Source organism: Ceratosolen solmsi, unplaced genomic scaffold, assembly GCF_000503995.2.
Source record: "Ceratosolen solmsi marchali unplaced genomic scaffold, CerSol_1.0 scaffold13, whole genome shotgun sequence".
In the NCBI taxonomy this organism is placed as follows: domain Eukaryota; kingdom Metazoa; phylum Arthropoda; class Insecta; order Hymenoptera; family Agaonidae; genus Ceratosolen; species Ceratosolen solmsi.
The window spans coordinates 7,308,176-7,322,834 of record NW_011948418.1 but is presented as its reverse complement, the minus strand read 5'-3'; the positions used below and the strand labels follow the sequence as shown (position 1 = coordinate 7,322,834).

At 35.9% G+C, this 14,659-nt stretch overlaps 1 protein-coding gene across 1 annotated transcript in view; it reads right to left on the bottom strand.

The window, feature by feature from the left end:
- The window catches only part of LOC105360196 (uncharacterized), a 58,258-nt gene that overhangs the window by 29,290 nt on the left and 14,309 nt on the right, over window positions 1-14,659 (bottom strand). The window contains exon 2 of the mRNA XM_011497029.1: window positions 7,139-7,302. Within this exon, the coding sequence (XP_011495331.1) occupies window positions 7,139-7,284 (146 nt within the window). The 5' untranslated portion in view covers window positions 7,285-7,302. The remainder of the gene's footprint in view (window positions 1-7,138; window positions 7,303-14,659) is intronic.

Genomic DNA, 14,659 nt, shown 5'->3' with positions numbered 1-14,659 from the left:
TATCAGTTTATGTAGGATAATATGATTCGTATAACTTAAGATACGTTCGAACTAAAATAAAGCAGATTGAATTTCATAGAAATGATAATTCATGATAGTTCATTTAGAAAGTATTTATTTTGTAAAAATTTAAAACATAAAAATGTTAAGTAAATAATTGTATACACATCTTTATATAAATCAATTAATATGTACTTGTATAATTATTATCCCATAAGCTTCTGTTGCATTGGTTTTCTATAATTAGATTATAAGGTATTAAGCGAATTAGTTACTATTTTTAAAAAGTTTCTCTGATTTTTTTCAATACACTTGAGAATAAGATCTGGAAAATAAAGTATTATTGAAAAATTTTGCGATTTTTATACATTTAAAAATTATAGTGTAAAATAGTACATACTATTATGAGAATTGGAACTTAGTAATGAAAAAATATGAAAATAATTGTATACTAACGAACATACAATTAATTCCTCATTACAGCTAACTTTGGTTAAAGGTTCTAACTTCCTTGATTCTATGTTCTCTCTCTTTCTTTATCGCCCTTCTTCTTTTCCCTTTCTTGTACTCGCTAATCTTTCTCTACTTGTCCACTTCAACATCTCTCTCTCTCTCTCTTCCTCTCTCTCTCTCTCTCTCTCTCTCTTCCTCTCTCTCTCTTCCTCTCTTTCCGAACATACAATGAAATATAAGAAATCAAGTTGTTATTTAATTCTCATTAGAAACAAACAACGATTTTACATGTTAAATCATAAAATAAGGAATTGTTTGGAAATTTTTAAATATTTGTTATAATTATAATTAAAATTTTGTATTTTTAAAGTACGATATATACGATATTATTGATCCAAAAATTTAAGTAGTCAATTTAGTATATGAGATTATGTTGTTATAAATACTTGAACTATCAAATGATTTAATATTATGGATAACACGTTAAAATATCATACCCAACTTCTAATTAGTCAATAGCTGCTAATTCTTTAATTAATTGATAAATGTGAAAGATTAGTTTAAAGTGAATGCCATCGTTGCTGCATTTAGTATTAATTTTCTAATTTAGTGATAAAGCCGATGCACATAGCTGCTACAAGAGTGTCGCGTGTTCGAATAAAGGATTCGGGCAATATTTAAGATGCCTGAATAATGAATATGGGAGTATCGAGCCGGCTGGACCGGTCCTAAATATAAAAAGTACATTTGTCCACAGCTGGCTAATCAGTCAGTATGCCGAGTGACAATCAAAATGTGGTCAAAGTCGTTCAGGTGACGTCCCGAGAGCGATAGTGAAGCGCGTAGGGCAGCATCGAGCGAGCCCGCGAGCTCGAAAACAAAGAGCCGAGACTCCCAAGTTCCTCTATAGTTATAAGCGGACATACAAGAGTACTCGGAGACTTTGGAGGATACGCTTCCGTAGAGGCCGCTTTAAGGGCAAGCTAGTCTCGAGTACTTGCTTCTTATTATAGAATCTACTGTAGGCCTTGTGCATGACGGATACTGTAATCGCGTCTAAGAATGTAAACGAAAAGGATCGAGGATGCTCTTACCCGTAAGAAGACATGGGATCGAAGAGATGAAAGCAGCGTCTCCTCGACCGGAGCTGGGATGCGACGGCGACGACTGACGCGCAGGACACGGAGACGCCCGGGACTACGTCAGCGCCGCTCCGGAGGAAATGCGCGCATGGCGTGTGCGCGGAGGACGAGAAGGGAGGCCGAGAACGGTGAGAGTAAGTAAGCGAGAGAGAGAGAGAGAGAGAGAGAGAGAGAGAAAGTGAGTGAGTGAGAGAACGAGAGAGTGTGTGAGAGGATATCAGCAGGGGAGGGGATAAACCGGTAACGACGAGCTCGGCTTTCGTCGGCCGGGCTCATGCTGGTGGTTGGCGCTGGTCGTCGGCGGTGTAGGCGCGGGTGGCGCAGGCGAGACCGGGGGGCGGGGAGGAGGGGAGGGGGAGGTAGGTGAGGGGAGTCAATTTAAAGGATTATGCGCGATGCGTAAGCGCGCAAATGTTATTATTGTTGCGTGAAATCAACGAGGCCTACGGACACGCGCGATCCTCCGTATTCGGTTACTCTTACTGTCACGTCTTCCGCTTGGATTCGCCTCGTTTACGTAATTCAGATTTTGACACACACTCGCATGTTCTGCATCTTTTTTCGACTTTGTTGTTTGCATGACATTATTGAATAGTGAGGGATATAGCTCGATTCGAAAAATGAATATAATAATAATGTGCGAAATATTTTAAAATCGTTTAGTTAGAGAACAGTTGCTATGTATTATGATAGAGGCAAAAAATTATGTATTTGAGAAATGGATTGAAGCGTCGGTATTTGGTTTTTTAAAGTAAAATGGTAAGTTTTCAGGATAGTTGATTTGCAAATGAAATATAAAAATACCAGGATACTTATCATTTAACAGTATTATTATTTAATAATGCTATGGAAATTAATTTATTTTTTTTTATTTATTAATTTATTTTCATTTATTAATTGTATTAAATATTATATCCTAATCGTATATTGTTATATTCTATAAAAGAAAACATTTAATTCTTATATTCAATTTATAGGTACAACTTATTACAGATTTTAATAGACGTTTTTTATAGAAACTTATAAGACTTTGCAATTTCAATTGAAAATGTACATAATTATTTATATAATATTTTAACTTTTATTATGATTTATTATAATAAATTAATTTATTATAATAGTGAATATAGTTTATAAGCGCAATGAGTATAATTATAAGTAGTATATAATACTGTGTACTTAGATCTTTATACAATCACATAATAAAACAAATTCAAGAATTTGTTTGTGTATCAATGTTTCAATGTTAAGTACATGTATATGTTAAGTCACTCGTTATAGAATTTTGGTTTCTTTCAAATGAAACTTACAATTAACTTTTTTATTTAATCCTATATTGTTGCAAGACTTATATTAGAGTGGTTATACATGGGGCATATGTAATTACCCTGTATGCATTGAAAAAAAAAATTACCTATAATCAGAGATGCGATATATCTTGACATTCTCCTTTAAGTCATTGGGACTTTAAGTCAGGACTTAGTCATTCAAAACTGCAATGAAATCAATTTTGCGAACAAGCAGAGATTTTACAATGTCAACATAGAAATATGATTTTTATTTAAAATATGACTTGCATAATTATAATTATCGTATAGTTTGAATTCTAGAATTTTCATGGTTACATAATCACAAAAATAAACATTTAAACTATTTAAAAATTAAAAATTATTGATTGGTAATTTTGAATTAGAATGATTTTTATACGCATATCTCTATAAATACTCGATAAATGAAAAAAAAATGACGCAATTTGATCTATGATTTATAAAATTATGAAGAGCAAATCTTTATCATAGAAATAATATTGGAAAACAATTACATTTTTACAGTAGAAACAAAACATTACATATTAAAAATAATAAAATGGAATGTTATTTGATAATATATCCGTAGATTTAACTATTGGAAATATTATTTGTGTGCATTTGTGCCCGAAGCAATACAAACAATAATATAATTTGCTATAAATAAGCAAAGATATATGAGGGTATAAAAAAAAGATGGATTTTTCAATCAATAATTTATGAAGAGAATTATAGATGTACAAAGATATAAGAAAATTTGTATGTATTTGTATACTTTTAAATATTCTAGAAAAAGAATTTAAAAAAAAATATTCATAAAAGATGTCTTTTTGTTAAATTAAAAAATGTTGTTTCATTTTTACTATCCCATCAAAATAATTGTTATTGTAATATATTATTGATGATTAGATTTATTAATTATTGCCAATAAGTTGAAAAAAATAAGTTCATATTTCATCGACATATCGCGCGTTTAAAACGTGTTAAGTTTAAAACGGTATAAGGTTTATTCAGTGCCAGTCGACCGCAAATAGATCGTTTATCATTATCGGTACCACATTATATCGATCAATAGTTAAAATTCCTTTAATAGAATCGACTATTCTTCACGGGACTTTTTTTACATAATCAAATGTGTCGTAGTCCTCGAAAATCACAAGCGCACGCACGCACGCACGCACGCACGCACGCACGCACGCACGCACGCACGCACGCACGCACGCACGCACGCACGCACGCACGCACGCACGCACGCACGCACGCACGCACGCACGCACGCACGCACGCACGCACGCACGCACGCACGCACGCACGCACGCACGCACGCACGCACGCACGCACGCACGCACGCACGCACGCACGCACGCACGCACGCACGCACGCACGCACGCACGCACGCACGCACGCACGCACGCACGCACGCACGCACGCACGCACGCACGCACGCACGCACGCACGCACGCACGCACGCACGCACGCACGCACGCACGCACGCACGCACGCACGCACGCACGCACGCACGCACGCACGCACGCACGCACGCACGCACGCACGCACGCACGCACGCACGCACGCACGCACGCACGCACGCACGCACGCACGCACGCACGCACGCACGCACGCACGCACGCACGCACGCACGCACGCACGCACGCACGCACGCACGCACGCACGCACGCACGCACGCACGCACGCACGCACGCACGCACGCACGCACGCACGCACGCATGCACGCACGCAACACTGCACCACACACACACACACACACAAGCGTACGCACGCGCGCGCGCACACACACACACACACACAGAGCGTATGTAACGTGAACGTAGCGATGTGGTTACGCGCGGAATACGAATTTGGGATCGGACGAGGACTATTACCGAGCCAATGATGGCTCGTTAATGTCATTACAGCACCATTTTAATACTTGGCACGTGTTCCTATACGTCGAGTCCTCGGTCAAGGCTGGTATACAAGGTCCTTAAGTCCCCTTCCAACTCCCCATCACACTGTCACTATCTGATTTTTCGTGTGATCTTTTACCCTTCGGTTGCCAGTCACATTGCGACCGTAAATTGCTGTTTCCTGATAATCATCCAAACTCTTGTTTAATAATGTTTTATATATAATATTGTTTAATGATAAGATTTTTTTAATGAAATTGTTCGATGATAAAATGTCTGCTCGTAGCATGAAACATGAATGCTTCATTCATTTATAAATTTATAGCTGACAACTTTTTACCGTAACAAATCTTCTATTAAATCTTTAAAAATAATTACAATCTATGCGAATTATATCGTATTTATGAGGATGGAACTTTAATTTAATTTAACATGCCGTTGTTCATGTACGACTTTGAAAGAGTTTAAGAATAAACGTCATTTGTTAAATTGAAAATTAAGTTGAAAATTATTAACTTTTAGAACTAAAGAAAGTAATAGATCCAATTTGCTTAAATACTTATTTAAAAATAGAATTAAGTACATTTTTCAAATTACTCGATAAACATGTAATTTGCATACTTTAATTTGCAATATATAAAGAAACGATATATCGCAATTCTTATTAATCTGTTTATAATGGATAATCCATATAATTTTTTTATATAATTTCATATAAAAATTATTTTGTATGAATACTGTTAAAAATTAAAAATCTAAAAACAAAGATTAAAGAACGTTATACGATAATTTGGAAAAATCATTTGTGCAGAATTTTTTTCAGTTTACTAAATTAATTCAATAAGGAAAATGACGAATCCATTTTAGCTGTCTTATAGACAGTATTATATTTCCATTATAATTGATTTCACTTTATATTTATATCTACTAAAATATTCCAATCTTCAGTCTATAATATTTATTCGATTAATTTTAATCTTGTAATAAATATGTACAGCTAATAGAACATTGAAGAATTATTAAATCAATGTATAAGGTTATTGTGTATGAAATACCAACGCTACTGGTTTTATCGATATTGTAATTTTAAATTCAACGACTTAATTTACACATTATTTTATGATAATTGGTGTAACTTTTACCTTACCACTCAAATCTTGGATGCCTATTTCTTTTATGTGTATTTCAAGATTAACATTTACTGTTTAACGTTTTAATTATAAGATAACTAACAAATATATATTAAAATATATATGCATATATTTTTTTCTTTTACTATAAATATAAGTTTATATAAAGTAAAAACTTGAAATAAAACGACGTGAAATTAACTTGACTTGCTTGAAAAATGAGATCAGCACTACAATTAGCAACTACCTTCATTCCAGAAATTATTTCATTACATGAGACCACATTACTTCCGTAATTACGAATTTTGTATATTTACGTTTTGTAATTTAAAATTTTAGAATTAGCGATGGTATTTTATGTTATTTAGATTATATTAAGTTACGATATGGTTTTGCAAAACAATTTGCTATCTCAAATATTTCAACATTCGTAATATAATAAACTTCAACCTCTGCTGTTTATTATTATTTTTATTTAACTGTTTTATATTTGATTATTAAATAATTTAGGTAATCAATAAATCTGTGCTATTGAATAATTTAGGATGCTCGCAAAACAAAAGTAAAATATACTTCTTAAAAGTAAATTTCCTGAAAATGCGATGACATCGACTAGAAATGCTGTAGGAATATTTTGTTAAAAAACAAGAACAAGAACAACAACAACAACAACAACAACAACAAAAATAAATAAACAAATATATATATATATATATATATATATATATATATATATATATATATATGCACCCATTACGTATTAATATCTCGTGAATACGCGGATATAAAATATAAAGCTTTTCTGCCGAGTTGATCATTGGATGTCCATCAAAGCTAACCCAACGATTTATTACGCATTGACAAGGTAGAGAAAAGCAAATTTGAGACGAGAAAGTCTTCGGGCACTTTACTTGTATTTTACAAGTAAACGTACACACTCGTCTCAAATCCATAAAGCAAATCCAATAATATCGTCAATCGAATAACCATTGGTATACAACAAATGCAGTATGGATTCGTCGCTGAATGGATAGGCGACGAGTATCGAAATGGCGAGGCAAGGTTCCCGAGACTTGCCGAAGCTCGCGGTAGAGTGGCAACTCGAGCACGTGCGCGATAAGCGTCCAGGTGGCCAGCGATGATAAAAGCAACACTGGTTAACCCGTGGCTAAGCCAAAGCACCATAAAGTATTAATTACCCGTCACCGATGCGCGTCCTCCTCGGCTGCCTCTGCTCGTTCCTCAACTTGTTTGTCGTCATCCAGCTGTGAGACTGGTGCCTCTTGCTCCCGGGCCCGTCCCTCTTGCCGAAGAGCCGGCCCTGGCCCCGACTCCTCGAGAACATTACTCCAGCCGACGGCGCCTAAAATGAGGGTCCATGAGACCAAAGGAACGGGTCCGCGCTTTCGAATTTCGAGCTGCGCGCCCGAACGCGAGAAACGAGCAACGCGATGTCGGCCGCCTCGCTTCTTTTTTCTTTTTTTTCTCTCTCTTTTTTTCCCCCGATATCACCAGCGCCCATTCGACACGCCGACTATCATTGTTTATGCGCGCCTTCTCTCTTTGTTCCCTGGCTTTCGCTCGATCGTACAACTGCTTTCACGGCTGCCGATTGGATGGCCGATTCCCTTTCGCTCGGGACGTTCCGAGGATGTCTCGGCGGCGGTCGTTAACCACTATCGCGACTTTCTTACGACTCCATGGAAAATTGAGTTTCTTTTCGATTCGGCGGGGCCTCCTCTTACTCATCACCCGCGACTCTCGTTCGTTTCGCTTTACGGCGAATTTATGGCCAGACTGTATAATAATAAGTCTCGAAAGAAACGACGAATAAACGTTTGAGACCGGTTTGTCTTTGTCTCTTTGTCTGTTTTTTTTTTTTTTTTTTTGAACGACAATTAATCCTATTGCCCCCTTGGGCTAAACTAATGTTATTATTAATCGGATGCCTATTGGCCTTTGGCTAATTATTTGTAATATTATATGGACGTGAGTGTCGGTGAGCATAAGTAAGCTTCGGATTTTAACGCAACGCAATGCATAAAATACTTAACGTCGCACATTGGCCATTATCAAGCGAATTAATTCAGCAACAATAATAATTCAGTCAAATAGTGTTATTATTAGGGGCAATTTAATGTTTTAGTGTCAATTTAATGATAATATTGCAATTACTGCTAATTGACATATGATTATATGTACAAACTATGTGTCAATCTGATTAGTGTTGCTTACTTGAATATTCATGGGCTTTGTGTGTGCGGAACCGTTAGAGTAGACAAATTGAGCAATGTGGAGCTATACTTTCTAACGGTACGAGCCCAGTCTCGAGATATTTATTTTATTAACTATTGGACTGTTCAAAGAGTAATGATCCTAATGGCAAGCGTACATCAAATAATATTTTATTGTATACATTACTTTATTTAATGCGGCTTTTCATTTGCGTAAATCGTATCGTTTCTCGAGGCCTACGTTTATTCAAAAATTCATACCACCGGCTTTGACGGATTAGCTGGATAATAATTTTTTTTTCAAACTCGCGTTGCCTCTCGTAACATCCATAATCTCATTAATCTTATACGCGTGAATATTATTATAAAAATATCGCTTGTGTATACGTAATTGAACGAGCAACTCCAAGCAACATTAGCTTGTGACGAAAAAAACGGTGAATAATAAACGTTAATTTTTTTATCCCTTACATTGACATTTAAAGCGCTGGGCCGAAATTATGTTGAGTTAAAGCTGCCGAGGGCGTCGCATGATATGTCTGCATGATATTAAATATTTAATATTTGTTATTGTGACTTGATTCGATTTAAGCAATTCATTTGTAATTTAAATAAGCTATGATTGAGAAAATGAAATAGAATGAAGTGACATAAAGATGTCCTCGGAATTTAAGATAACGCATAATCGTTAGAGTGTATCATTATCGTTAGTCTATTTTGGTTACAATTTCATAGTGAAGGATGTACAATACATGTATTGAGAATTTTTTTTCGAATTACTTGCATATAGTGGCTCATTCATTATCAAGAAATTACTACAACACCATCTAAAGTATAACGTGAGACTGTTTTCGATTTCTTTTGAGCATTCAAACAGTTATATATATATATATATATATATATATATATATATATATATATATATATACATATATATATAGAGAGAGAGAGAGAGAGAGAGAGAGAGAGAGAGAGAGAGAAAGAGAGAGAGATATCGTGTTCAAGTTAAATAAGTGTTCACGAGTCAAGTGAGTTATATTATTCGTACAATTATATGGATCTGTTTAGTATACAAAGAACGCATCTATAATATATATATAGAAATATGCAAGTTGCGCATTTATACTCTTAAATTGATTTAAATATATCAATGTAGCAAATATTACTGAAATTCTAATCAAGTAAGGCTCATTGGTAGCGGAAACATCATAAAGTTTTATATCATTTTTTTGTACCGTGCTTTTCCGTTGCTTTACTTACTTTTTAATGTCGACTTGAATTAAATAAACAAGTTAACTTTAAATCGTTCTTACGTACTAGAACTTGTATTAGAACACTGAAATCATATTAATAATTACTATCGTTAGTTTGATAATCATAATGCAAAACATCTCTTCCACATTCCTTTACAATTTCAATTTAAGCTAAATTTAATTTAACATCTTGCAGATGAGAAAACAAACAAAAGTAATTATCTTATTTTATTAATGATTTTCTCTAAAATTTAATATAATTGGCAAACAATATTGTATGCGAAGGAGATTATTAAAAACAAAACAAAAAAAAAACAAAAAAAAACAAAAAAAAAACATAAAAAAAAAATCACGCGCACAATGCTGGTAAGCTAAGAAGGCAAATAAGACTTAAGTGCAATTCATAAAACAAACTCAGTTTCCAGGTCAGAAGGTCGAAGGTATGCTTTTTATAAGTTAAAGTAAGTATTATTTATGATGCTTTTGAATTGAAAATAAAACAAGTTAACGCATTGCGTGGCAAAGCCAATCGCATTTACTCGAGCTATGCAAACGCGTGGGTGTTACACCTGGCTTAACGGGATCATCTTTATGCGGGGCGCAACGCGACACGTCGACTCTCCTTACCATTCCGTGGAGATGTCTTGTGTGACTTTGAAATGCTCAATAGTATCCTCATCCCTCTTTATATCAAAGTCCATATTGCTTTTGACCTCTTATTTTGCTCTCTCACCGTCGTTCGACTCAGTGCCGTTGAAGAGCTTCGAAGGCTCGACGGATTCGCAACAACGGCTATTTTGTAGTTTCTCGAGAGTCTTCGTCACTTCAATTTATCGTCAATTTCTGTATGCCCAAGAGGACAATTAAGAACGAAATACGAACGAGCGATGAAAATAAATATTATCGAACAAATAATAATTCTTAAGCAAGCGCGGAATTTTCTAAGGCTCGACGTACATTGGGTCTGTGCTATAATTTTTAAGCCAATCTTTACTATTTTCCGCCTGCTTAATACAACAATAAGTCATGTCTCTTGGTAAATGGCATGTCGAGCTTAAAAGAACTGGTTAAACACACAGGTACGCGCACCCGCACACGCACACGCACACGTATCCAGGTATACGGATATAAAGTTTCGAGGCTTATAATTATATTTTTCGTTACCAATACGATTTCCCTGCAGACATTTATCAAAGAAAATGAAATCGTATGGTCCCGAATTGGAATCGATTATTTCTACAATATTTAGACAACTTGAATATGTATCCGATAAATTTAACGCGAAGGTCGGCAAGATAGGGAGACACAATGAATCGAGCTATTTTTAAATCATCTATAATTCCCGACACGTAAACTACGTTCTTTTCAATCGTCATTCTACGGATAATTGTTTGACGTAACATTGCACATAGACGCGGCACGCTAGGCTCGACTTGTAAAACATAACCAATTGCTCATGGCCGGAGGGGAAAGATTATCCGCATTGGCGATGTACGCACGGGCTCACCTGCATAATCACCCATCCCACTCTCAGCCCGGATTTCGCATTAACGAGGCGAAACTCGTACGGGTGGCCGAGCATCTTCCTCGAAGCCCAAACAAAAAAGGACGCGGACGGAATTCGTCGCGTACGAATTCGGTTCATCGTACGTCCGAGAAGGCCCTGGGTTTCGGATCTGAGGGGGTGAGGGTGACGAAGCCAACGACGACGACGAAGGTAGGTCAACGAAATCCACTAGAGGTTTGACAAATGTCACCGGGTGCTCTTATATATTCGTAGCTCGTGTTGGACGAACACCGCGCATGTTATTAAACGTCCCGTACTCCCATCCGTTTGGGGGGGGGGGATAATGAGGGCCAGCTCCGGCGGAGAGCCAGAGGGAGTATTGCCGTCCATCATTATTTCGCGATTTTATTACACACGCGACACGTGCCTTTCAATTCTATCGAACGAACTCGCCCCTTCCCCCAGCCAGTCCTGACTTAAAACCTGGGCCCCTCGAAGTGTGTAAAGTGCACCGAGCCACAGCGGTGGCTGGACAATCGAATGGACGAACGTGGATTCCTGGAGCAGCGCAGCTCGCGAGAGTCGACGAGTTACTTTGTTGATAATCGCGTTCGGTATGATAAACGCGAATGGTACAACGGAAGTCCCATCGGGTAGCTCGAATCCCCCGCACTTCGGGCTCGGGGCGAATGTGGAAAGAGTCGTCAACCCTTTTACCTCTCGTACCTCCGCTGCTCCGATTACGAGAATCGCGTACGAGATCGGTACTCCGCGCTTTACCACTGCTTGCCGCCTCCGACGTCGCTCAACTGAGTGACGCCGCTTCTCCTCAGCTTCCGCCGCGAATTACATCATCGCGTGACGGGGCATTACGACGTGAATTACGCAGCGCACATGTGCGCCAATCGAAATCAACGGTCTCGGTCACGGATACTTCTCTTACCATTTCATTACGCCACTTTCGTCCAATTCCAATATGAGACTGCGAAGCTACGTTTCACTGGCCGCGAAGAAAGGCACTTTCTAATGCAGTTTTTCGCGACACATTTTTCTTCGCTGGGCTATTCGATCTCTGTTTCAAAGGATTTTTTCTTCTGGCTTTTATTAAGCAATGGCGGATTAAGCAATGATTTTGCTCGCAGTGGATGCATTTTAGGGGACATAACGTCTAGCAATCGATTATATTCAGATGATAAATTGTCGGTGACAATACCTTATTTGCCATCTCGTATGAGTAGCTTTTACCTTTAATTGTTAATTTAATTCTTGTGCTGTTGGAACGATAGAGTCTTCTATTTCGTTAGTCAATCTTGATAAACACGTGAAGTGTTATAAATATTTATGAACAAGCTGATGTGGATTATGTTTTGAGATTGTGTGAAATAAAATTCTTATGAATTCTTAAGTAACAACATTTCAAAGGAATATAGTTTTTTTTTTTTTTTTATGCGCATTAGTATATTATCGTGAATAATATAATGAATAAATACTTTTTGCAATTAGAATTACACGCGTTGACATAACTTTTCCTGCAATTTAACGCTAAACTAAACATAGTTGCGGCATAAACGTTGTAACAACGTTATTCATGTAGAGTCATTTATTCTATTATTTATTCCGAATCAATGATATAGTTAAATTGACAATGTTCTTTATTTTTAAGTTCTGTCAATGTTATATCACGATGGATGATTGCATATTTATTTTATTTTCACTAAATCTTCTAACATTCAAGTATGAAGATTAAGTTAAATAAAATTACGTTAAATGCATCTTTATCGCCTTCCAATGCATTTGTTCGCAAAAATGGACGTTTATTTATTAATATTTAGAAAAATATGTATTTATAACGTAGAAACATTCGCGAACAATTAATAATAAATGAAGGGATGTGCTCATTAGTAATGAATACTAATTAGTAATGAAATACGAGATCAAGAATTTCATTACTATTATAAAAATCCAATTTAGCAGTTAATTATAAATTTTTATTCGGTGTATTAATAGCAAATATGTAAAGGAGCTTGTCCGATAATTCGTTTGGATATCGATGGAACGGCTTACTTTATAAAAAGAGTTGCTCTTTTTTACTCGTAACACTAATGAGTAATATCGGTACTTATTAATTTATCAATTTGTTATTTTTCTACAAGGCTTAATCGAGTGAAATTATAATCATCAATTATTATATATTAAAATGTTTTTTGCTCCCTGTATGCGGTAAAGTCATTAAATTGAGAAAATATCTTTATACGCGAAAGTAATTGATATATCCTAACGTTTAACGGAAGTCGGTAAATCTTATAAATATTAATTTTTTCATCTTAAAATATTACTTTATCAGTAATTTCAATTATATTTTAATTTAAAAATTATCGCAAGTTACAACATCCATACACATCTACTCTAGTCCAATGTCGATGTCTAGTTCTTAGTTCAGTTTTAATATTAATGTCAAACAATTTTTTTAAAAAAAATTATAATTCAGATTTTTTATAACTAAGCACAATCAATTTTCTCGGTTTAATGTACATTAGAGAAAGAAATATTTCTCGTTTGAAAGTACAAAAATTCATATTTAGATTCATTATAAGCATAGTTGACGTTTATTATAATTATTATTTGTTTAGTTATTATTAAGTTTATTCAAATTTCTCATAAGTGACAAACTTTTGCATTAAATCATGACGTTTCTTTCACATCTTACGGATTTCTTCGTATTTCATATTTTTCTTGAGTTTCCATATTTGCAGCGTAAATTTAGGGTCCACGTCGAGTGTGTGCTGTAAGTTCAAAAAAAAAAAAAAAAAAAAAAAAAAAAAAAAAAAAAAAAAATCCTTGGGTTTTTTTATTTTCAATAGCAGCCAAAAAAGGAATCGAAATAGATAAAGAACTCCACTGTTGCAAACTTATGTGTTCTACACAAAAGACTCACCCTCGCGAACGTAACTATACGCAAAGTCATAAATTGCGTAACTTGCTTAGATTCCTTGGAAGAGGATTGGCTCGTAAGGAGTAATTTACGAAAGAGATCCATTTTCAATTGAATTAGCAATCGTTCGCGTAACAACAGAAGTGTTGTTGGCGGGGAAGGGGGCGCGTAACTCGCAGCCATTAGGCTCCCGATGTCTCGCCAATTCGCTTCGAAGAAATTCCAGGCGCACTGGTGGGAGTCTTATACATCTCTCTCTCTCTCTCTCTCTCTCTCTCTCTCTCGCTTTTGCTCACGTCTCGCTGAGTATAATCCGAAGGTCAAGGCCAGTCGGCACTGATCGAGTGCGCATCCACGCTTTGCATGGTGCAGTAAATTTGAGGTCCCGTGATCGAGAAAAAAAAGAATTGGGAGAAAAGATAAAGGATCTCGATCTCGGCCTTCACAAGTTGATCTTTGGAGGTCTGGAAGGTGTTGCTCGACAGAACCAATTACCTCCATTATCCTGGAAATTTATCCAAATTTGTACAGATGCTCGCAGGCTTGTTAGTGCGTATATGATAATGAACAGGATAATTGCTTTATGTACTGATTCAATAGTATCTCTCGTTATTTCCTTTCTTCGTGTTTTTTACATCAATTTTTGACGAGTGTCATGAAGAAGAGGTATTTGTATTTGAAGTGTACTTATTTGATAATAAAATTTGAAGCTTTGATGATTTTTTTTTATACTTTAATCCTATTCTTTATTTTAATTTGCCACATTTGAATTATAATAATTATAATAATATGTA